The sequence below is a fragment of the Mastigoproctus giganteus genome, chromosome 5 (genome assembly GCF_048544385.1).
Source record: "Mastigoproctus giganteus isolate SK-2022 chromosome 5, ASM4854438v1, whole genome shotgun sequence".
NCBI classification, from domain to species: domain Eukaryota; kingdom Metazoa; phylum Arthropoda; class Arachnida; order Uropygi; family Thelyphonidae; genus Mastigoproctus; species Mastigoproctus giganteus.
In genome coordinates, this window is record NC_143579.1 from 25,169,779 (window position 1) to 25,196,258 (window position 26,480).

The 26,480-nt window shown below is 33.7% G+C and overlaps 1 protein-coding gene across 2 annotated transcripts in view; it reads left to right on the forward strand.

Moving 5' to 3' along the window:
• Positions 1-26,480, forward strand: part of LOC150085247 (transducin-like enhancer protein 4) — a 328,990-nt gene that overhangs the window by 283,927 nt on the left and 18,583 nt on the right. The window contains exons 9-17 of one of the 2 annotated variants that reach the window (XM_090373931.1): positions 6,768-6,890; positions 7,076-7,129; positions 14,018-14,158; positions 16,522-16,630; positions 16,750-16,892; positions 20,662-20,732; positions 22,038-22,218; positions 24,103-24,171; positions 24,284-24,385. In XM_090373931.1, coding sequence (XP_090230057.1) covers positions 6,768-6,890; positions 7,076-7,129; positions 14,018-14,158; positions 16,522-16,630; positions 16,750-16,892; positions 20,662-20,732; positions 22,038-22,218; positions 24,103-24,171; positions 24,284-24,385 — 993 coding nt within the window. The remainder of the gene's footprint in view (positions 1-6,767; positions 6,891-7,075; positions 7,130-14,017; positions 14,159-16,521; positions 16,631-16,749; positions 16,893-20,661; positions 20,733-22,037; positions 22,219-24,102; positions 24,172-24,283; positions 24,386-26,480) is intronic. The other variant, XM_090373932.1, reaches the window with a different exon arrangement.

The following is a 26,480-nucleotide window of genomic DNA, read 5'->3' on the forward strand; positions in this document are numbered from 1 at the left end:
TATTATGCAAGTGCTTTTTTCACCCCAGACGGTATCTCCCCTCCAACACAGATGTGCTTCCCTTTCCTATTCTTTCAATTTTGTCATCACCTGATGCTGTGCAGAAGTGATCGGGACAGACCCTACCGTTCACAGCTGCGCCCAGGGGAAATCCATCCAAACGGCTGTGGTGATTTACAATGTCCAGTGTGTCAATAATCTCCCTCCTTTACAGTTTACAGTTAAGGACGTTGTTTAGACAGCATGTGGTACTCTCCTCTGCTCCCCTCTATAGAGCACCCTGCACTTACGATGCTGGCGTTACCCCGCTAGATGGAGGACAAATAACAGGGGGAAACACTATCCCTATTCTTTCAACAGTTTTGGTGGTTGAAGTAGTGCCTCATGTCATCTAGTTCCCCTTTTCTTCTATTTCTCTCCCTCTTGGGGGACGTGGGGAGAGAAAGAATGTATGAGATTCCTGGAGGTCTGAGCATCTACACTGTTTGTGGTTGGATACAAAGCTCTCTTGTCAGAGCGGCTTATCTATGGTTGAGAAAAGTATAAGGGCAGGGAGATTACTTGTCCTCTGCTTTCCTTCAGTGATAAAGACCGGTTTCCTGCCTTGGGAAATATTGAGTCACATCGCTTTTGTATTTATATTAGTTAGGCATCTGGCTTGGCACTTATTCCTTCTCGCATCCACATGCATTTGAAAACTTAAACAGACTAAGTGTAACATAATGCTTAATGTAGTAGTATTAGGATTGTTGCAGAATCCCTGCTATTGTAAGATAAACAGTATAGTGAGGAGTGTTAGTGAAACAACCATGTTCTCTAAATCAATGTATAATGATAGTGCTCTAAACAAATAATTTATAATAAACCTTGGGACAAGTTGTCTGTGTACTTGGTTGATAAAATTCAGTTAGGAAGAATTACATTAGTAGTGGCAAATGATATAAGAAAGCAAGCCTTATACAGCATCAACAAAAAAAAAAAAAAAAACCTACTAACATTATCTGCCCATCCTCTCCAGTGGCATAGCTAGGATTTAGCCATTTGCTTTCAAAAAAATTGCCACAATACCAGATTTCGGCATCAGGGAGTACAATGTACCTACTGACCCTACCCTGGCTACACCACTGATCCCCTCTAATCATTTATCTAATCCTTACGTATCCTTTATCTAACCCTTTCATATTCAGACTACCCACTTTTACAACACCATATGGAAGTTTGTTCCAACAATCAGCAAATTTCCAACATCCATACTGTAACCAGCCTTTTTAAATTTAAATTTGTCCCCTTATGTATGTGTGTCATCAGAAAAAGCAAGGATTCCATCAACACTTAGTTTACTCAATCCATATAAAGAGTTAAACAATTCAACCAGGTCTCCTTACAGGTGCCTAGTTTCCAGATGTTGCAGTTTTCAGAACTGAAGTCTTTCTTTGTGCACCCCCTCCTGATTAATCTTGTTGCCTTCTCTGCACCCATTCCAACAGATACAGATCCTTCCTAAAATGAATGAGGCTTCCAGACTTGGATGCAGCACTCGAGGCCTAATCATTGCCTTATACAATAGGATAATCAAATTCTTTTTCCTGCTGGAAAAATTCCTGTATATCATTGACAGAACTCCATGAGCTGTCTACCTTGAGTGCAATAGTGCCCAATTGGTATGTTATTCGGTGACCCATATGCAGTATCTTTAATTTGTGAGTGTTAAACTTCAGTTTCCACTTTTACCATGTGTCTAATTTTTCTAGGTCTATTTGCAGTAGCACATCTGGATTCATGTCATTAACAGGCCTCAACCTTTGTATCATCTGCAAACTAGGCAATAAGCTTGATATGCCCTTCATCATTATTGTCAATAAATATTGAAAACAGTAAGGGGACCAGCACTGAATCCTGAGGGAGGACATTACTAATAATATTAGTACTAATAATAATATTGTCTTCTGCTGGTCAACCATCCCTTTATCCACACCAGTAACTTGTTGCTAATGCCACACTGCTCCGATTTGTACAGCAGTCTTCCCTATGGGAACAGCGTCGAAAGCTTTACTGAAATCTAAGTATGTGATGTCAAAATTATTTTTTACATCCAATTCTTTTGTTGCTGCACCATAGTAGCTAATCAGATCAGTCAGACAAGATTGTCCTTTAAGAAATCTGTGCTGTGAATTACATATTACAATTATTTAGATTCCAATTGTAATCTTGTATGCTTATGGTATCCCCATCCCTAAAAACTTTTTCATGTACTGTATACGAAAAAGTTTTTTCTGTACGTGCAGAATATTTATTCAGTTTCTCAGCAACCTGAAGAGAATCATCAGTAGTTATGCTATTTATATGTTGTGGACCAATGTGATTCATCCATTTCCTTCTAGTGTTAACATAAGCAAAAAATGCTTTGCCAGAAATTTCTTTTAATCTTCCTCAGCTTGCCTAACTCCTTTAATGACTTGATTGAAGATCAATTTGGGCTTACCATAAGTTTCTGTATCCCCTAAGCATCTCATGTATTTTTCTTCTCTGCTGCTTGTTTCGTCAGTTCATCTAACATCCACATAAGTCTAAACCTTAAGCAATATCTCTTAATTGGCAAACAAAGCTTAGTATCTTTTACAATTGTTTTCCATTTAGAATTTGCAGTTGATGTTATCAGGTAATCGCGCTGAAAAGAATTTAAAATCCGTCCAAGATTATTGTAATTGCCTTGACAAATGCAAAATTCCTTCCCTTTACCCTTAAGAGTAGTTATATCTTTAAGTAAATACCAAATAAGTACACTATGATTACTGCTTAGTGCTTCCTTTATCTGGAGATTCTTAATGCACGAAGTGTCACTGCTGATAATCAGATCAAGAGTATTTCTCTCTCTCTCTCTCTCTCTCTCTCTCTCTCTCTCTCTCTCGCTCGCTCGCTCGTTGCCTCTATAACAGTATCTGTAGAAAGCAGCCATCCAATAAATCCAGAAATTTTCTGGTACGGTGTGATTGACTAATCCACATGTTCCAGTCAATATCTAGAAAGTTGAAGTCCCTGATATAGACATTCTGATTTACTGGCCCTTTGTATTTGTAGGTGTTAATTATACTCACTGCAGTCATTTGGCCTATAACAGATTCCTACCCTTATTCTTGTTTTCCCAGGGCTTATGTCACGTCAAAATGACTCAACATTGCACTGGCGATCCATGTCACTGGGTGCACTGCCTTGGATTCAATGTGTTTTTAACTAAGAGTATGACACATTTACCCTCCTGCCTTGTTTCTTCTTGCTACACACACTAAACTCGCTATACTAATTCTGCATTCTCTGTGATAACTTAACCAATACTTCAAATTCATTAAATTCATTTTTGTTTTTACTCTTAGTAACTCTAACACAGCTCAAGTATTTGCTTGTTTCAATGAGGACCCCCATTTGGCTTGTAATCCCCATGCCTTGCTTTTCAAGCTGCTGCATGTCGAAGCAGTGCAAGAATCATTTTCACCTCTATTTGCTGCTGCTGTTGTTGTGAACCTATTGATCTGTGTATCTCTCCAAACTAGCAGTTTTCTGGCTCCTAATACTGCTTTGATAGCATCAGCAAATATTATTTTATCCTTCCTATTTAAGTGTATCCCATCCCTTTAAAAAAAAATCACCTCTTCTGTTAACAAGCACCTTTCTGAGAAAAATTCTACTCCATGAACCTTTTACAATCTCTCTAGGACCAAAGTGATTGACAAAGTTCTCATCATGTACTCCCTGCTCTTGTATTTCTTCAAAATTCCAGACACCTTTTGATTTAATCCTAACTCGCAGCTTTTTCTCAATTTATCCTATATCTGTTAAGTAAACCTACAGATCTCCCATTCTTAATATCACTAATAGCCCTTAGAAGGTAACTGTCCTTCAGCATCATTAACTTTAGCCCCTGGGAGACATATCCTGGTCTTATTCTTTTTTGCAGAATATATTTTCTGTTTCCCTGACAACAGAGTCGCTGACAATAGCTACTTCCTGTGGAATCAGTGTTTTCTGCCATTGGGGATTCTGTTGTGTTGTCTGATGTATGAGTGTCAGTTTTCAAGCATTGAGCTGAATAGCCGAGTGCTTAATGGCTTCCTCATTTTAATTCCTTTATGGGTGCCAACCCTGTTCGTCAAGCTTTCATATTTGCTTATTGAGAATTCTGAATTTTCATTTAATCTCTTCTTCATTTAATGTCTTTGTGCCAAAAACACAGGCATACCCTTTGGCTATAATCATATACCACTACAGATAGCTTCAAAAACATGCAGAGAACATTATAAAACCCCAATTTATAGGAGACCTGCCCTTGCCAGTTCACCCCTGAGCCAAAACATTCTCATTGCTTTAAACTCTTTGCTTTCTCTAGTCTGAGGCATGATTTTAGTTTAAATTAAAAATATACTAAACTTAGAGATACTTAAGTACAATAATAACTGAGAGACTACCTGTTTTAAACTCCTTTAATGCTAATCATATATAATTTTTTATTTATTTGAGATTTGAATTGAAAAAATATATTTAACATTTCTGTGATCTCGAATTTTTTCCCTTAAGTACATGTATTTTACAAACAAAGCTTGGAAATAACACCTTTTGTGCCCTTCGAAGATAAGTGTTCTACGTTGTTAACTTTAGCTTTTGGCAGACACATCCTAGTCCCTGTTTTTGTTGAGATAAATTGTGCATACCCAATAACATTTTTTTTTTTTTTTTTTTTTTTCTATTTCTAAACTCTTGCTTACAGGCAGGTATCACCAGTATATGCTTTATGGGTATTGCCTGTGCTACTCCTATACAAAGAAGTCATGCTTAATTTTGTGTCGCTTAATGTTCTGAAATATCATTGTTTCTTTCCATATGAGGGCTGTTCAAATGCAAATAACTGTTTGGGACTCCTGAGAATAATACATATTAAATATTTTTCTTAAATTTTACACGATAAATTAAGGTAATTATTAAAGGACTAATTACACATTATTTTTAATTAAAAATCACTATGCTTTACAAAATAGTCCCTGGAGACTTAATTTTTCATTAACTTTGGTATTTCACTATTAGAAGATGGCTTGTTGTGTGGTGAATCAGCATCTTAGACAGCATCTGATTTCAGTTTAAGCCACATAAGCTATAGCTTGAGGCCTCACTATCCAAGAGGTTTTGGGAGGATAAAAATTTATAATTACATATTTTGATGTGCCGTGTCTAAATCTGGCCGTTATCTTAGGCCATGTTATGTCAGTGTGTTATGTATGTATAAATATAGCTGGTTTGCATGTTTGCAGACTGAAAAACTTGGAGTGGCTCTCTCAGAGAAAATTGTATTTGCTTTGCTTGGGATTGACTAACTATAGTCCCAATTAAGTCCTTTATGATTTTTATAGTGTCCAGTGAATTTGAGCCTAAAACTCTCCAAAAAGAACGGCAGCAACTGAGAAGTGATGACATATTTGTACCACTGCGAAGGATCTGAATGGTGAATGAACCACCAAAGTTAATATAATCCCCCTCCCCTTGGGATAGAAAATTTTAGTTCCAGTGTTTGGGTTGTTTGTAATAGTATATGTCATTATCCTGATTTGGGTAGAAAAGCAGTAAATATTTAAAACTTAAATTATCTGTGCTTCTGTTGTGATATTTATAATAAAAACGAAGCATTTATCAGGGCAATTTTTACAGAGTATCTAAATATAAAAGAAAAGAGGGTCAAGTGTAGTTTGATATATTCAGGGTGCATTCTGAGAACCATAATGATAATGTATTCCAGTTTGTCAGTCATGAAGCTCATTCTCTCTTCATCTCAACAGGGTGGGGCTTTAATTGGTAGTTTCTCCTCTGCCAGAGTTCCATTACATCTCACTGCTAAAGTCACAAAAAAAATCATTAAAAAAAGAGCAGGTTTCCTCAACTTGCTGTATATTTTAAGAACTAGCATATGGTTTGTTTTTTTTAAATCAATATTCATGCTATAATAAAGTTAAATTGTGGACAATGTTTTTATGTGTGTGATGTACATAGACGGTAACAGTATTGATTCCTGTTAAAGTCAAACTGAAATTTGCTCATTACTACCAATTAGTGAACAGATTAGCCATCTGTTTTGTTGACAGCAACTAATTTTTAAGTCCTTCCATTTACACACCCCTTTTTAACAATTTTTTTTTTTTAGCATCCTTGTAAAATTCTACAGAACTCTAAATTGATTCCTTTTTTGTTTTCTTTAACAAAGTTCATAATGAGAAAATTTTATTTTATTAAGCTTATTGTGAATAAATTAGTTTCAGCGTTATGTAAATTTGTTCTCTAAATAACACTGCTGTCACTTTGCTGCTATTTTTTTTAGCCGTTTTTTTTAATTACCTTCTAAGAGAATGCTGCGTGGGAGATAAATCAACTTATTAGGAATGGCTTTGCACAAGTGCACACAAGTCTTCAAGAGTCTGATAGCTGAAATAATGATCTTAACAATTTAAAGGCAAGAATAGTCATGCTGTTCAGTCAGCTGTTTATTTCAGTGGATTTTTTTCTTCAATTTTTTTTCCTTTCTGCCTGAAGGACATCTCTTTTATTAATGGACTTTTTTCCCCCTATACTGTAACAAATTGAAGCATGATAGTAATTTTTCACTCCAGTGGTCTGGAATGCCCTCACCAAAATTACTTCTTCCACTGTAAATGTTGCACTAACTTCACTGATAGAACTCATAAGCATTTGCAAGGCACCTCTCTTTCAAAATAATCTCCTGTGTTTTACAGAGAAACTCGATATCACCAAATGAAAGAGAAAAGTTTCGCAGTCGATCTCCAGAGCTGGATCACGACATTAAGAGGAAGAAGAAAGAAGATAAGGTAATAGATGAAGAAAAAATGCTATTATACGTAAGTGAAGGTGTGATAAAATAAGTTTTTTTCTCCCCTATAGACATTGGCTTTGCATGTTAATTGAAGCATGATGTACCGTTGCCATTCGTATTTTTAAGGATACATTTTGGTCTGAGTTGAAAAACATTTTTGTGCTGTTTTTTTTTGCATTCTAGAAATTAAAACTTTTTTTATTTGAACAGGACAGTGATGTTGAGAAAAGTGACACAGAATTGGTTGTGGATGTTGCAAATGAGGTAATTTATTTTTTATTTGTTTATTTTCAGTTTTATGAATGTTTATGCTAATTTGCAGAGCAGTAATTTAAACACTTAGCTTGTTTAAAGAGCATTTCTGATCTGAAAGGAAAAAAATTACTAGTCAAACATTGTTTTTGTAATCTCTGCCAACTGCTTACTCTTTGATTTTTGTAATTTGCAAAAGGAATTCGAGCAGAAAGAAGTAAAATGTTACTACTAAATAAGATTAAATAAGATTCTTTTTTTTTTATTATTTTTTTATTAATTTAGTTTGGTGCTTTGTATTTCATAAATTCTTTATCAGTAAATCAGAGAGCAAAACTGTTCTAATTATATTGAGTGTTTCATGCATTATAAATGGCAACAGTAGCAATATCTGATTTTCTCCAATTTTGATATTTTTATATTCTCTTCAAGTAAAATGGGTAAATTTTCTGACAAGTATTGCTATCCGTCATATTTAAAAAACATTTCTTTCCATTTCCTCGTGCTATCTGAGAGGTTGCATATAAGCTTTCAGATGCTATTTAAAGTTGTTGAGTTCATTAATTTCATCTGAAGTGAGGTGTATGTTATTATTATATGTTATATATGGTTTTTGAGACTAATGGACAATTTTCTTGACTGATTTGTGTGGCTGAAATATTTAATAAATGAAATGGTTGCTTCATTTTTATTTTCTTTAATCAAAGTTTGGTGTAGTGATTTGTAAAAGCATCACTTATCTACATGTGTGTACATAGTATTTGTTTAAATTTCCTTTGCGGTAAAAAACTGAAACTGCAGTAAAATTAATGAAAAGGATTAATAAAATATGTGCTTATAAAACTTTTTTTTATTTTTTTATTAGTACTCTGCATAACCAGAAGTCTTTGGCTATAATCTTAGATAGAAAGGGGTTAATTTATTCATTTACATTTTGTCAAATATTTTGCAGTCTTTGAGCAATATTTTAGAAAGGGTATTTTTTTTCCTCCTCAGTTGCCTTGTGCATGATTGAAATTTTCATTACTGAATTATAATTGTATACTTCATGCACAAATAAGTTTATTAAATATCTTCAGAATTTAATGGAATCCAATAAATTCAAAATTGAGGAAAGACAGTTGTATAATAGATATGCCAAAATTTGCCTTTAGCCAGCAGGTAGTTGATTGCTGGAACAAACTTCCATCTGTCATTGTGGAACAAACTTCTGTCAGATGAAACAAACTTCCATCTGATAGCTTAAATAAATTCAAGGAAGAACTGGACAAACTTTTGGAGTGAATGGATGAGTAAAATGGGAAGTGAGGTTTTTTTTTTTTTTGGTTGATGCTGTATAAGCTTGCTTTCTTGCATCATATGCCTCTACTAATGCTAATGCTAATTAACAAGTATTGATTTTTATCAATAAGGAAAATTATGGAAAATCTTTTCTTTGTTCCTCATTAAAAACTAAAATTTGAAGTCCTATAGCGGAAGGGCACAAGGGTCCTGTATAGATGTATGCAGAATCCATTATATAATACCATGCTGAAATAAATACTGAGAGAAACCCTAAAAGTTATTAACATTTCAAGGTAATCTTGCCCTTTAACAGCACAGTTGAAAGCATGAGGGGTTAGTTATCCAGCAAGAGGAGAGAATTATCCACATGATAATCCCTTGTAGATTTACATCTTTCTTGAGAGAGAGAGAGAGAGAGAGAGAGAGAGAGAGAGAGAGGGGGAGAATGCTCACACTCAATTTCAATTCAATGATATGGCTTCTACCATTCTCAGTCAGGAATACTGCCTTCTTGCATTGAATTTAACTGAGTATCATAACAGTTTGAAATATGATATTATAGCATTCTTTTTATCAATAATTAAACTTATTTTATGCTTTTTTTTTAAAGGCTGTATGAACTTTATCTGATATATAATTCATTATTGATTAGACTATGATTTATTATCCAAAAACCATCATTCTTCAAGTCCCAAGGTTGTGTTAGAAATAGGATCCATAATTTTACTGGATCCAATGGATGGATACACTAGATAGGATCCCTCACTTTACCTGGGGCCATCTTTTCTATTAGGCACTTTAAAACTTGCCAGAAAGAATTTATCTTAGAAATCTGTATTTGTAAATACATTTCTAAGATAAATTCTCTCTTCAGCTTTTTCTATTAGCAAAATTATTAACACCATCAATGTTTGTATTTTGAGTAAGTTAGTGTTGTGTAAATAATTTCAATACCAAATTTATAGAAGCTCCTTTTCAATTTCTTTAAAAAACAGAAACTTAGATTTAACACCGGCATTTCAGCATTAGAAGAGGCATACAATACAAGAAAGCAAGCTTATGAAGCATCAGCCAGTATGTTTGATATAAGGTAGTGAGGCCTTGGAAAGAAGGGTAAATAGGGCTTATGAACACCAAAAGAAGGCCCTGAATTTATCTGTATTATACATTGAGTTGGCTTTCCATTAGCAACACCCCTCTTGTGTAGGAATGGACTGGTCTGTGGTGCTGGTGAAGGCTCAAAGTTAGGAATGGCTGGTATGAGATTGTAATTCGCAAACTTGGCAATCACTTTTTGAGTGTCTGCGAGGAAGAATTGGTCACCATTGACCAATTCTTAAACATGTTGCTTGTTGTCGAGACAACAAACAACATGGTTAAGTGTTCCCATTCTGTGATGTCACAAAACTACTGTGACTGGCTCAGCAGTGGTCGAACGACCAGCCAAACATGACAGTCTCGTGTGGTTGACATCTGTAGTGAGCATTGTGTGTCTTGTCTTGTAATACAGTAGTGATGTAGCACAGTGGCCCAACTAACCCCCTAGTACAATGTAGGAATGGCAGAATCAATATTCATATGGACTATGTGGCATACATTAGCTTGTATAAACTATGGCAGTTGATGGCCATCACAGGTACCCATGCTCACTGTGACACACAGGAAACTGTCTTGCATGGGAATGTCAACACCAACACTAGATCACTGATATGTGAAAATCTGTCTCCTGGTCTAATGGATCCTATTTCTAACTCTATCATGCTTATGGGCATATATCTGCATTTGGAGAAAGCACCACAAGGCCACACTGTTGGTGTTTGGCAAGCTGGTATTATGGTTTAGGGATGTGTTTTCATGGCATGCCTTGGGCCCTCTGATCTGCATTAATTAACAGCTGGATGGGAATGCCTTCCTTTCTATCATTACCAACCAATTACACCCCTTCATGATGGCAGTGTATCCAGACAACTCAGCATCTATGAACAAGACTTGGCATGCCACAAGGCCTGGCAGGTTGTTGACAGGAATGTGACATTGAAGTCTCCATTCTCCCATGGCTGCCCAACCCAGTTGTGTATGTTTGAGACCTAATCATCTACCTGACAATGTGCCAGCATTACTGGACACACTGTGCAACACATGGATAGCATTACCACAGGATGCTCTACAATACCTTTTCAAGTCCATGCTGAGAGGTTTATGGGGTGTATTATGGGTGGCTCCACAAATATTAGGTAGGTGTTGCTAATGCAAAGCCAACTCAGCATACTTGCTACAGCACAATGTGACAAATGTATGATGCAGGACTGGAGTATCATTTAGGTTAAATTAATCAGTTTATATCTGTGTCACTTATAAGATAGCAATGTCAGAATTGTAGAGGAAATGATCATACATGTGCATTATTATTTGTGAATACCTTGAATTAACCAATAAGATGCATATGATATTATATTTAATTGGCAGCATTCTAAACTGATGAATTAGTGATATTTTATATGTAGAATGGACTATCATGTCTAATAATTCTTTCGTATTGCCAGGTTGAGTTGCCTTTAGGCATATGCTATAAATATAGTAAGGAAATTAGTCCCCCCCCCCCAGAAATCTATTACATTTGATCGAAAATTGCTAATCTTTAGTTTGAAAAGATCTCTGTGATCAAACCTGAATTGCAGAAATATGCAATTTTTATTTGATTTAACTACTGCATTGAAATTTATAAAGCTGAAACCATATATTATGGTTGATCATTTAACATTTTCTCTTCAAAAGTTTTGAATGAATTATTGCTTTACTGTCATTGAAAATGAAGTGCATGTGCATTCAGTGCAGCTGACTGTGTGCAAAATAGTTTTCATATTTAACCCTGTAACTAGGCACCAGGTGTGCCCAGTTAGAGGGTTAAATATGAAACCTATTTGCATCAAAAACAATAAAGAAAAAAAAAAAATCTTTGCCATACACTGAAAACATTAAAAATTTATATATTTAAATAACTAATAGAATTACATCATTGTTAATTTTAGTATTCCTCCAGTACAGTTGGAGGCCTATGTAGAGGCTAACAGGGCTATAGCCCCATCAACCTAATGTGAATTTTTTACTGTTGTATGATGATTGAAGCTTAATGATTCCTAGTAACATTGCTTTAGTCTCCCCCTCAAAGAAAATCCTTGGCCACCGCCATTCCAGTATGATATTCTTTCTTGATTTCCATCATCAATTATTTTTTTTAATTGGAAAAGATTAATCATAAAAAAGCTCTTTATTGCACCATTTGTGTGAAAAACACCTGCTGCCATGGTGGGGCAGCAGGTGTTAGTCTGGTCCTCACCGACATTCCAGTTCATTTCCATAGGTGTTCTTAAAAGTTTGGAATCAGGACTCTAACCACTTTCTGTACCAGTCTTTCTGCACCACTCATTTTTTGCATATACTAAAAGCTTGCAACAATTGTAAAATGGTTATTAATCAATCCAAACTCAATTTTGAACAGGCAAAGAGTAGAAAAGTTGCTTATTGTCTAAATGGTAGTTGAGCATTCTGGTCTCTTGTTAGAACTGTTGGTAGCAACTTCTATCCATCAATACTTCCACATCTGTTATAACCTGATGGTTCTGTTGCACCTTCAGCTAAAGACAAAGCTAACTTACTAGCATCATATTTTTCTTCTCATTCTTGTATTCATCACCTTGGTAAACCAACTCCTGTTGTATCCCCAACACAATCTGTGTAATACCTTCTGTTTCTTCTGATGGGTAGATGTTAGACGAATCCCAAACAGTCTTGATGCCAAAAAAGCTCAAAGTCTTGATGGCATTTCTCCACTTTTTCTCAAAACCTGTTTTGTGTTGCCTTTTTAGACTTTATTCTTCCACTGGCATTTTTCCTTCTGCTTGGAAATTTTCTCATATCTGGCCAGTACCTAAAAAAGATGACAAATCAGTCTCTTCCTGTTACTGCCCCATTGTACCCACCTCTACTCTTTATAAAATAATGAAGGAATCTGTCAAGCACAATCTCTTAAACTACCTCAACCTTCCATCTGATTATTGATCCCCAGTATGTATTCCCTCAGTGTTGATACACTGGTGATATTATTGACTTATGCTACTCATCTTTATACAAATTCAGTAGAAAAGTATGGTGAAACTCAAGTGGCTGTTCTTCATTTAGAAGGTCTTCTAAACAAGCTTGCAACTTATGGCCTACCAGGTGTTTTTGCAACTGGGTATCCCATTTTCACTCTCTTACTATATTCTGTGGGTGATAGCAGGTGGTGCTCTAACCTCTCCACAAACGCTGGTATTCCTCAAGGTTTGGTTCTTTCTCACTCTCTTTTCCTCTTGCAGGTTAATAACCTTCTTCCACTGACCTGGAAATCCTCCATTAACTTCAATTCTTGTAAAACCCAATTCTCTCTTATTCCTTGCAAAAAAAAAGTGTAGTGTTTATGCTCATCTTTGATGGCAATCAGATTTCCAGACAAGATCACATATTCTCTGTTAGGGATTACTCCGACTTCTAATTTCTCTTTTCATAAGCATGTCACAAATATTGCATAGAAATCATTTTATTTTACTGAAATTTAATTCTAATGAATATTGTTGAAAATATTACTTTATATATTATAAAAGTGCAACAGAATTTGCACTTTTATTTGATTTAACTATTTTATATATTTTATAATATAAAAAGTACAATATAGTAGTATATAATAAAGTAATTTATACTTTCTTTTACTTAAATACCCACTTTAAAATAAATAAATAAATTTACAAAATACATGTTCTGCAAAAAGAAAAAATATTCTGTTCAGTATGTTGACTTGAAAGAATATTTTTTATTTATAAGCTATACCACACCTTCATAAATATGGTACAGTAGATACAGCTTATTATTATTTTTCACATATTAATAAATCAATTTTGGTGCAACTGAAAGTATGTGGGTACTTGAGGGGTGGGGAAAAAAATAAGAAAAAAAAATCAAAGCATAATCATTCATAAAGGTGGAAAGTTTATAAAAAGAGTGTGATAATGGAGTCTTTTGTCAATTGTTTAAAATCTGTTTTTGTCTTCACGGTAACACATTTCTTTAACCATATTTACAATATAGGCTACACAGTGTCATTCATAATATTCCAATAAAGTTTTTCTTTCATTGTAAACCAGTACATTTTAAGCATAGGTAATGCTTTGATAATATGAAAGTACAAAGATGTAAATATAGTCGTATGAAATGATATCTTAAATTTTGTGAATCTGTCTGAAATAATTTGTTGTACTGAATTTTTCAACAAAACCTATTCTGTTTTCAAAAAAAAGAGTTGCAATGCATCAATAATAAGGGAAGTTGGCTGAGACCTAGAAATACTTTTTCAACAGTGAAATTTTTGTTAAAAGAGTATTCATTGTAATAGTATTTTATTGTATACCAGTGTGAATCACCAATTCATCTGGGAATGTCCAATGGACAAAAAAACAGGGGTGTCTGGATACTTTTTGGAGGGTAAAGGTAAAAAAAGGAGGGTAATGTACACTTAAAAAGTTGTATTTTTGTATTTTTTTGTTTTTTTTATTTTCTGAAATGTTTTGTTTTCTTTTAACTTAGGACTCTGTAGGTCCTCCAAATGGAGTTCCTTCACCACGAGAGAATGGTACAGAAAAGTTACCGAAGAAAGAACATGGTTCTCATAGTCCTCACAGTAGCATTTCATCTAATTCCAGTACCCCTTCATCCAAGCACAAAGATGTAAGTATAGACCTATGAAATGATATCTTAATTTTGTGAATCTGTCTGAAATGAGATATGTAATTGCTCTAGTTACAAATAGGTTTTAGCTAATTTAATTATAAAACGATATAATTTTATAATTTAGCGATATCTCTAATAATACTAGAATTATTTTTTTGTTATGCTCCAGTTATATCTTGGAAATAGTGTAATTTGACCATATACAGAGTACCAACAGTTACACTTTTTAAAAGGTTAACTTTTGGTTCTTGTATTGCACATATTTTAGTCTTTCTAAAATGTTTTTAAAAGGCAATTAAAATAAGTTTTACCTGGACTGCTAAACTGCTATGTATGATCCTATTTCTTTGTTTATGAAAATGGAACTGAATCAGCATCATGAAATAAGTGAGTTGGACTGCCATAAATATACTTTAAAGACTTTTTGGAAATAATTTTTCTGTATTAATGACTTTATTATTTAATTTAGCTACACCTGTTCTGTGAAATATAATAAAAAGTGTGGGTCAGATTTCCACATATACTTGCGTGCATGGGACTGTTTCAAGTAATAACATGGGCATTGGTGGCAGTTCAGCGGTATTGATATAAGTGTGGATCAGCAAATATCAAAGATAGCCTGTGTTTATTTTAATAAAAATTGCTATTCTTTTAAGGTCCCTAATTTTATACAAGCAACACATTCTGTAAGGGCTGTGTGTATGCCATATATATCCTGATTCTTGGTTCTCTAAATTCAGGAGAGTAGTGCATGTCTTGGAGCTTGCCTTGGTTAAAAAAATGTTAGGCTTACTCTACTGTAATGATTTGGATGCACTTCTTGCTCTGGTACAAGTAGTGAATATCTGAAATTAGGATGTCTATTGTGTAAAGAAACTACCTGTTTGTATTTTGCAAGTATAGGTGCAACCACAGTTAGTTGTTGTCTTTGAAATGCATTGCGTTGGATTCACTCTGAAATGGATTGGAACTCACATCTGTATAGCTTTGTGGCAACTGTTTTGGCAGTTCTTTGTTAGGATAACTAAATGAAATTGTTTTGCAAATGAAATCACCATGTGAATGTTTGTAATATTACTATTTTTAAGCTTTTGGTTACTTCCTACCTTGTAATTTTCCCATTATTTTTTTATGATATGCAACATCATTTAAATTGCTTCTAATATTCTTTTTAATGTGTTTAACAGACTTTTTACAGTGTTGGCTATTCAGTAGGTGATCTCCAAGGTAGATTCATTGTTTTTCCATCATAGGCAGTAAGCTTATTATCATTACTGTCACATGTTCAGTCTATCATGAACTTAAATTTACAAAGCACAATTTTCTCACCTTCCTTTAAGCAACAGAACTGATGATGTCATCATGGAAGATCGGTAACATTAATTCCATTCCAATTTAAAGAATTAAAAAAAAAAAAAAAAAAAAAAAAATCTGGCATTTTTCTGCCATAAATAATTCCTAATTCATCACAGGCACAAAAAAGAATCTTGTGCAGTACATTTTGTGATTGGTGTGCTTAAGAACATGTTTTTTTAACCAAACAGGTTACAGATCTATTTTGTGATTGGTTTGGTTTTTGCCACTAAGCAATATAAACTATTTCATTATTTTATTAATTTCTTATCAGACAGATGGCATGTAATATGTGGTGTGATTATACATAAGAATCAGTTTTGCGGATGTGTTGTGATTGAATAAAAACACATATATGACAAGTTAAAATCAGTCAAAATGAATGAAAATCATTCTTTTTTCATCAATTTATATTCTCATAATATTAACTTGACTTTTGTAATACCCCAGATAATTATGATTTACTATGGGAATGGGAGATCACCCCCAAAGTTTAAATCCTTCAATAACATCCATTCTAGTATAAATAGCAATTTTAGTAAATCTACTTAGTATTTTCAAATTTTATGGAATATATTCATTCATGATGGTATGCTTCATTCTTTTGTTCACTTTTCTTTCGTGCCTTCAGATATCAACCAGTTGTGTGCTATGAGATGGGGAATTTCTTAATATTCTCCCCAAAACCTAGATTCTTGGCTTGCTTTAACATTAATCAGAGGATTGAATTACACAAGAAGATATTATTTTCTGAGAGGTCCAGTTATTATGACAGGATATTTCATCCAAAAGCCACCACTTGACTCCTGATATAATTTGAATTTTAGTAGTAAAACTGTGATATTTTAATTGAATAGTAATTAAATTTCTTGAGTCTCTTCACTCTGATAATTATGGGAGTTTAGTATTCTAACAGTAAAATTGCACTGTATTCTCTATAGTTTTATTTGATATAAAAGATTCACTTACAGAATATCTGGATGTAAATGTAAATTCCATTATTTCAGAATGAAAAGTCCACCACACCCATTCCAAAGCCATTAACTCCAACTAGTTCAGGGGGAAGTACACCAGGTTCCAGTGGACTCAAATCTCTTCCAAAAGCTCCTCCGTTAGGTGAGATTTTTTTTTTTTTAGTTTGCTTTTATATTGTCTTTATATATTATAATACTTTTATGTTGTTGAAATTTCTTTCAAGTAATTATTTAAGATAATTTTCTATATTCTTTGAATAGGTCCACCTTACCCTTATGCCCTCCATGGGGGTGGACCAGGTGCCCATCCAGGTATGCCAGCTGACCTCAGTTCCAATGCATCCTTTCCTCAAGGCATGTTACATAATAATATATCGCCTGCACTCAATTCCTATTCAAGAATGGTAAGTGTTGTATATACCTATATACAGAGAATATTAGTCAGAGACATGTTTATTAATTGCATTTTTTGCTTTAATTTTGTAGTTTATTCTAAAAACTGTTTCTAATTTTGTTTTACCAGTATCCTGATAAACTAAAGGCTCCCATCTTAGATTCTGTCTGTATTTATTTTTTTGCAATGCATATTGCTCACTCAGAAAGTTCTGGAAATGTTTCTTTTTTTCTCTTATTTTTATTTTTTTCATTTTCTGATAGAAAATTGTTGAGTGTATATTATGTTAAATATTTCTATAAAAGTTCCTTAAGCAGCATAAAATTTTTGCCAGCAGATGTGACATTATTTCTAGAAACTACATGACACCACCCTGCAAATAACCAATATGCCACACATCGATATGCACGATAATTGAATTCACAAGAAAGGTTATAAGAAGCAAAAACACCTTAAGTAAGCTTAATTTAAAATAAACAAAAACAGAAAAATTTTCTTGAACTACTAAACAGTCATTCAGCAAGTAGGACCATGTAAAAGGGAGGGGGGTAGTGGTGCTGGATGTATACTACACCTGGACCCCCCCCAACTCAGAAGTGGGACCCTCAGATACCACTGTGCACACCCGAGAGTTAACAAATGCAAATGTGCAACCTGCATATCTGCAAACAAGCACATGGCCATAGCTAGGCATGTCTAATAAGAATTAATATAAAAGATGAGATTGCATCCCAAATGAATTTTATAAGATATTTTTAATTCATTAGTAAAGCCTTGGAATTAAAAATGTGACTGGTGATAACTACCTCCATACTCAAAAATCATATAGTATTCGTAGTGCTTTGTGTCAGTGCAACTCATGTCTGTAATATTAAAATCATGACTACTTTAAAAAATAAATTGTCGCATTCATAGCTATAATAATTTTTGAGATTTATGTGTTTTATCACTCATCTGTTACTTTCTAAAACAATAACATTAAAATAAAATAAGGTGCATATACACGTATACATATTTCCATTCCTGTGATCACGATATACGGTTGAAAAGCATCGTCTGCTTCAGGAAAGAAAATCGTTTTTCAGATTTTATGTTTAACTTAAATTGATTAAAATTGTTTTTTTGAATTTTAATTAATTTTTTTAATTGTGTTCAATTGATTTTTTTACTGTAATCATTTTGCGTTAATCTTTTATTCATTTTAATTTCTGGAAAGTATCATACGGAATTGTTCTACATATCATATTGAGGTAAATTTCTCTTATTCTTCTACAAGCCTACCTATTTCTTACAAAAAAAAATCAAAACTACTTTGCTAATATTGAGGTGTAGTTATATCAATGTATAGCATGCGTGTCTGAACACTGTGTATTTCATTAAACCTACATTTTCAGTAACCTCTGTACTCCAATTTTAGAAAATTATATGACAGCAAATAGAATTTTCATTGAAATTTGTTTTTCTAATCTAAAGTGCTCAAAGTGCTATAAAATAAAATATCATAGTGTAAAATCTATTAGTTATTTTTGTACGGATTATTTTTTTTAAACTTTGGTTTAATTTTCTCTGTTATCCTATTAAAATCATTAATGCAATATTAGGATCAATGTATGGCATGTCTGTCTGATCATTGACTAAAGTATTATTGATTTTTTGGCTGAATTGTTGCAAGCAAAATCTGTACCAGGCATCAAGAACCCTAGGCATATTGCCACACGAGAAGACTTTCTGCTTGTTCTTATTTGAATTGTTTACTTCTGTGTTCATGCATCTGTCCAGGTGGCATGCATAAAAACATTATTGTAATGAATAAAAATGCCATGCATAAGGGAAAAGATTGTCAACCCCTAATCTACAATATTGCTGAAATTTTAAACATTTTTTGGAGCTCTGTTTGTCAGCTAATACTCACCTCTTGGACTACTAGAAGTTGATGAATTTGCTGATATTTGTCACCCTTCCAAACTGAGATAAACAGAATAATATATACTCAAATATTCATAGATGGTGGGTTACTGCTACATAAAGTTCTTTAATGTGTCTATACTTGGCTTAAAAGTTTGTGTTATTGGTTGTCTATACTATGCTTACTCAATAAAGAAAAGATGATTTAGAGATATCGGAGATATCTCTTGACCTCATATATTCATCACATTTTTGGGTTGTATTATATACATTTTATGTTGCCTATGTATATTTGTTAGTTTGGGGTTGATTTTCATAAATGCCTTACTTTTATGATACTTTATAATGTAACAAATTCCACTTTATATTTTCAAGAATTTAAGCAAGGAACACTTGCGTAGTGTAAGGCAAAGTTTGATGGTCACTTCTTGGTAGTATGAAAAATATGAATGTTAGATTTTTTTTTTTCTGATGCAGAAAAGTCTTCCTCGTTGCATCATTTAGTCATTCTAATACTGATAAGTGTATTACACAGTAAACCAGTTGTGAGCAGACTACAAAATAGATAATGCCATTTGTCAATAATTATCTTAAAAATATTTCTGATATAAATAGGAAGCAAAAAAAAAAAAAAAAAACAGCTTGTTTATGGTAGCAAATTATGTTGTCATTAGATGATGCATTAGGTCAGGAGTCAACAACCTTTTAAAGACAGTGTGCCAGATGTTCAGATTTGGGATCAATATCAATTCTGGTATGAAGTATCTAGTACCAGTAGGTAATCTCTGAAATCAGTGAATCTGTATGTAAAGAAACTATCTGCCATTGTTTTGCCAAAATTGAGTACACATGGAATGAGAGGATAGTATTTTGAAATGCATTTAGGGAGTTTCAATTTGAAATAAATTGAAACACTGACATGCCTTGTCTATCTTTGTGATGATTTTTGTGGGAACGCCTTTAACAATGATTAAATGAAATAATCTCATATGCCATGCATGGTAGTTTCAGCTGCATTATTTGACATCACTGCCATAGGTTGCTGCTTCCTATATTAGATATTGTGAATTATGAACTTATATTTTGGATAAAAAATTATTAGGTAGTAGTAAGTTCTAACTACTATTTTTTTTTTTAGTTCTAAATATGTTCTTGTATATTGCAATATAGTCCTGTACTACTTGCCAATGCCACTCTCATCTTGATTCTCTATACAGATGGATATTTGTCCTCTTATACATGGTACTGAAGCAACATATTATGTAGTGGGTCAGTTGAGAGGGATAAATTTAAAAGGTTTGCATTGGGCAGAGGATTAAGGATGAAACAGGCCACCGGCCATATTTAAATTTGAGGCACATTTAATATATACATATTACACACATACATATAAATACAAATACTACATAGGTTTTTATATTTATATTGTTTTATTCATCCATACATTGATAAATATTTTTCCATCATCCATAAAAACTATTATTATAGAAATTTTTATCACTACTTTAGAAAATATTTACACTGAAAATGAGGCCCCTGTTCAGATGAAGCCCCTGGCCATAGCATTAATGCTTCCCTGGCTTGGTACCAAAACCAAAATGTCCTGTGTATCACTGTGTCCCTGTTTAAATAACAATAATACAGCAATTTGGTTTTTTTTCCTATATTTGAGATGTGATATTAAGAATCTGCATTAACCAGGGACCAAAAGAACATAAGCCAAAGCTTGTCATGGGACAATCCTTCAGAGGATGTTCCTTATTCAATTATTATTTATTTATTATTTATTATTTATTTTTTTTGACAGTTTACATAAATAAAAATTACAGCATAGACTCAAGCAGTTTGATGCAACAGTGTTTATTGATTTGCAGGTTGGCTATGATACTCATCCCAGTATGCGAGCTTCAAGTTATCCAGGTGCTGGCATTCCTGGAGGCAAACCGTAAGTGTTTACTTTGTTTTCATGTAATAAAATACTTGTGTATCATAATTCTCAATTTTTATTTCTAAAATAAGAATCATGACAGTAAAATATTAATTTAGAATCAGTTCAAAATTTTGATATATTAAATAATGCTGGTAGGATACTGATTTTATAATTTTGCAAAATATTGAATGATTTTTAGCCTTGCTGAATAGTACTTCTAATGAGTACAATTATTAAAATTTGTATTTTTATTTATCATGTAATTTACAAATTATTACTAAGTTAGAGTTGTGCTAAAAATTAAAAGGCAAGAATGTGAAAATTACTAACAAATACAGAGTACATCATCAAGTTTACAACTCTTCTGTGTATTCCTTTTTGTAACATGGTAGCTATCTCAATAGTAGTTGCATGTAGCACAGCGGATAATGACCTCCCCCCCCCTCCATATCTCTCTTATCTAACACCGCATAGAAAAAGTCTAGGTTTGGTTTTGTTCTCATCACCTGAAAAAAGTTGAGAAACATCCCTTCTTGACACAACAGGAACTGTTTGAGGTTTTTTTACACTGTGGCTGAATTAGTTAATTTCAGGCAAGGGTTACAAGGTTTTTCTCCCAGAATTTTTTTTTTTTTTTTTTTTCTTTTTTTTTTCCCCCATCTGATAAAATGGGCAGACCAACTGTAGAATATGCTATTTACAGACATAGTACTTTGGCACCTCATGGCCTTCATTCTTTCAGCACAAATTCAGTCCAATTTAACGGCAGTCTAGTTCCTGCCAAAGTGTCCTATTCCATTGTATGCTGTATGTAATCCCACTTCTTATCTCTTTGGTGTTATTTGGAATAAGAGGGTTATGATAGCATCCATCACAAAGTCTGGATTGGGCCGACGCAGCCAGTCAGTCCTATTTTTAAAGAGGTATAAAAAGCAGTTGTAAACTTGCAGCTGAACTGTCATTTGGTATAAGTTTCACATTCCTGCCTTTAATAAAACCAAAGCATTGATTTTCCTTATGTTTTAAGCAAGTTTATAATTATCCTGTATTTCTCATTTGGAAGTGTTATATGTCAGTAGGGCAATATTATTGTATAGGATTGCCCTACTGACATAAGTCAGTAGGGCAATCCTATACAATAATGTTAAAACAGATAAATAAAAATACTGATAAATTGCATAATATGGTAAGCTGCCTTAGTTATATAAAAAGTTTTGTCAGAAATAGATGTTTTGTTTTAACATTATGATTAATCTGTTTTAAATGTTTTCTCTCTCTCTCTCTCTCTCTGTATCTCCCCTCCCCCTCCCTCCACATTAGTGCATACTCCTTTCATGTGAGTGCTGATGGTCAAATGCAACCTGTACCATTTCCCGCTGATGCATTAATTGGACCAGGTATTCCTAGACATGCTCGCCCTATAAGTACTTTAAGCCACGGAGAAGTCGTATGTGCTGTCACCATCAGTAACCCAACAAAATACGTTTATACTGGTGGAAAGGTATGCTTGATTTTTAAAATATAAAATTTTTCTTAACAGTTATCAATAGTGCTTCAGTATGTTAATCTCCATGAGATAGAGCATTTATGTTTAATTTTTAAGCATTACAGCACATGATGCAACATTTATCTCACATGTTCACTTTACTGTTAAGCAGTATGGCTCTAATTTGAAAATTTGCTTTCATAGAGAGTAATTTATTGTTGGAAAAACTGTCACCTGGTGCTGTGAATAAATTTAAGGATTATGCAATTTATTAGAAGGATGGACAAATGTTTTTAAGTATGCTTCCTTGCATTATTTGCCTCTGCTAATGCTATAGCATTGCAGACAGCATATTTAGCATAAGATGAATCTATATGGCCTGGCAGACCCAAATCTGATTTTGGTTTCTTTTATTTATTTTTTATTATTATATATATTTTTTGAATAGATCATGGTATAATTATATTTCTTAGGAAGAAAAAAAAAGGACTTCCTTATGAATCTAATATTTTGGTTGTTAAAGTTTTTTGTTTTCTGATTTTTCTGGCTACTTTTGACCATGGGGAAAAATATATTCTAGAATTGGATTGAAAAAAATAAGTGAAAAATTTCCATCATTTTTGAATTAAATTCTTATTTTTAATAATAGTATTATTATTAATGTGCCCATGGGGATGTAGAGGCCTCGCTGCTGATTTGATTTGAAAAGGTTTATGTTCAGTATCAACAACTTGGGGAACTTCTGATGGCTTTTGTGGTCCAAGCCTGAATTAACTGAACACACACACACACACACACACACACACACACACACACACACACACACACACACACACACACACACACACACACACACACACACAACAAGAAACTATTCCATCCTCTTTGGAGGAAGAAACAGTTATTGAAGGTACAATAGCATATTGCATAAATGTAATGGGGGCCTCACTTATGAGGATATTGACAATAGTGATTAGTATTAATAAGGAATTTGACAACTGATGAACTACCTTATCAGTTGTAGCTGTCAATCAGAATGTATTTCAGACATCCTTTTATTGAATTGTTTCCTATAGAAGTTGTGTTGAAATCCATACATAACATGCTGCAGTGATAAGTTACTGCGCCATTTTAAGTTAAATAAAGAAAAAAATCTTTATTTAAATAGAGAGAAATTTAAAAAGTTGCTATTGGTTGACAGTTGAGTACTTGGATGCTAAGTCAATAAAATATCCATCATGTCTTAAAAATTTTGGCTCAAATGAGTTGTGATATCAGTAGGATGGAGTAGCCAGGGGTAGCCCATCCATGTAGGCAAATTAGGTGCTCACCTAAAATTCAAGAAAAAAAATAATAAAAAATATCAGGTTAAAATTGAAATGCAGAAGATAAAATAAAATAAAGATATCATTATTTCAGTTCCTCATCCTGTGCACATATGGAGGGAATATGAATCTTAATAATTTTTGTATATTTCTAAAATTCATTAATGTCAAATCTGTTTTAGAAATTCTTTTTCAATTTGCAGTTTGGAACGAAGGTAACCACATTTCAATTTTGATAACAATAATTCAGCCACTCAGCAAAATGTTTTCCAATTTACCACATCTGCCACATTGGAGTTTGGGGGGGCAGTTTCATGTTTTAACCAGGGCATGTTTCATGTTTTAGTTGCTGACCCATAAGATAAAGTTATGCCATTATCTTTGTTATATAAATTTTTATATTGGCCATCTTAGAATGCATTCCCCGCCTCTCATTTGACACAATATTAATCAACTGAAAACTACTACTTGATTTTAAGCAGTACAGGAAAATATAGGCACTATAAAAATGTTTTTTTTTTTTTCTTATAAGCATATTTTTTAGCTAACAATTTTCCTCCCATCTCCTCAATAGGGTTGTGTAAAAGTTTGGGATATCAGTCAACCTGTGATCAAAAGTCCTGTTTCTCAGCTAGATTGTTTGGTATGTTTATTTCTTTATTATAAATTTATATGTATTATATTTTTTGTGAATTTTTGGCAGTAATTATGCAGTATTTCTTTATCTGAGTGAAAATAACAATTATCTTTCACAGCAACGGGATAACTACATTAGATCCTGTAAACTCCTACCTGATGGAAGGACACTAATAGTTGGTGGAGAAGCAAGTACAATATCCATTTGGGACCTTACAGCTGTAAGTACATTTTACTTTACTTACAGCGGTATGTAATACTGAGTTTACTGAGTTTACTGAGTATACTGAATTTACTTTATTAGCGGTATGTAATACTGAGTTATTATTTCTATTTCTGTTTTTTTTTTTTTTTTTCATGTTGTTGATGTTTATGAAATGATTGTAAAGTTTTTTTTGAACAAAATGAGCTCATGTTTATTAATGTTATTCATATGGTGCATATGTTTTCTGTTTTTATTTGTCACATGAGTCCAATTAAAACAGTAAATTTCCATAATGCAGTAGTAAATCCTGCTAGTTTTTGAAATGTGGGCACTGGGAAATTAACCTTGGAGGATTTCTGAATGGGGAGAGTACAGTAGTGCATCTTTGTTAATACATTAATCCATTGCCAAACATGGGAGTTATGTCCCTGACCTCATGTATGGTTCACAAATTATGGTTTAATGAGGATCAGGGACCTATGGGAAATTGAGACAGTGATGCTTGATTAGTGCTACTGATGTACGTTTACAGGCCATATTTTTAGGCAAAAGTAAAAAGAGGTTTCAACTTATGTTTGTTAAGGTGTTTGCACAATGAGAATCACTGAGAGTGAAGAAGTGTATGGCTGAGTGATCTATAAGGGCTTAGCTTATCTTGTATTGCTATGTACATCCCATCACAGTTGGCTAAAATAAGCCATGGCTGTCTGGGAAGTGTGGACACTCTAGGTTGAATATTATTGTTTACAAAACTGCATTTGGTGGTGAAGGTCTGCTATATAAGAATGTTTGGTATGAATGAGTGATTTCTTATTTATTGAACAGCATAAGGCATGAAATATATTTATGTATATGAAGTTGGTGGTATTAGCATTAGCCAAAAAAAAAAAAAAAAATCTAATTTCACCTATCCACTTGCTCCAAATGTTTGTCTAGTTCTGCCTTGAATCTATTTAAGCTATCAACTTCAAATTGAAGTTTGTTCCAGCAATCAACCACATGCTGGCTAAAGGCAAACTTCTGCACATCTATCCCACAACTGTCTTTCCTCAATTTGAATTTATGCCCTCTCAGGCAATTATGCTCAAACCATTCAAGGCTTTATACACCTAAATCAGATCACCTCGCAGGTGCCTAGTCTCCAGACACTGTAATTTGCAAAACTTAAGCCTTTCTTCGTAAGAGCAACCCTTTGTTCCATCCACTAATCTTGTTGCCCTTCTCTGCACTCGCTCTACATCCTTCCTAAAATGAGGCCTCCAGACCTGTATACAGTACTCAAGGTACTGACCATTGCCTTATACAAGGGGATAATCACCTCCTTATCCCTGCCAGAAAAATTCCTATATATCATTGACAAGACACCATGAGCTACTCTTGCAGACTGTCTGCACTGTTCAGAAAACTTCATATCTGCCTGCACAATTACCCCCAGGTCCTTTTCATTTTCTACCACTGTCAGTGTAGTACCACACAGGTGATACATTACTCTGGGGTTATGGGGTTACTGCTTCCCATATGCATTACTTTACATTTGTCAATGTTAAACTTCAGTTGCCACCTCTCAGCCCATCTGCTCAACTATTCTAGATCCTGTTGCAGCAGCGTACTATCATTAGTGTCATTAACAGCTCTGCCAACCTTCATATCATCTGGACATTAAGCCTGATATACCACCATCAATATCATTAATAAATATAGAAAACAATAATGGACCCAACACTGAATCCTGAGGGACTCCACTAATAACATTATCCACGAAGAGCAGTGTCTGTTGATTACCACTTTCTGTCTTCTCCCACTCAACCATCCCTTTATCCATAGCAACAATTTGCCTCCAATGCCACACTGCTCCAATTTGTGCAGAAGTCTTCCATGTGCAACAGTATCAAAAGCCTTTTTAAGATCCAAATATGTGATATCAAAGTTATTCCCTGCATCCAGTTCATTTGTGACCACATCATAGTATCCAATCAAATTGGTCAGACAAGACTTCCCCTTAACAAAACCACACTGTGTCCGAGCTATAACTGAAGTTTTGTCTAGATGATCCTGCAGTGCTTCTTTAACCAGTGCCTCCATTAATTTCCCTGAAACAGAAGTTAAACTAA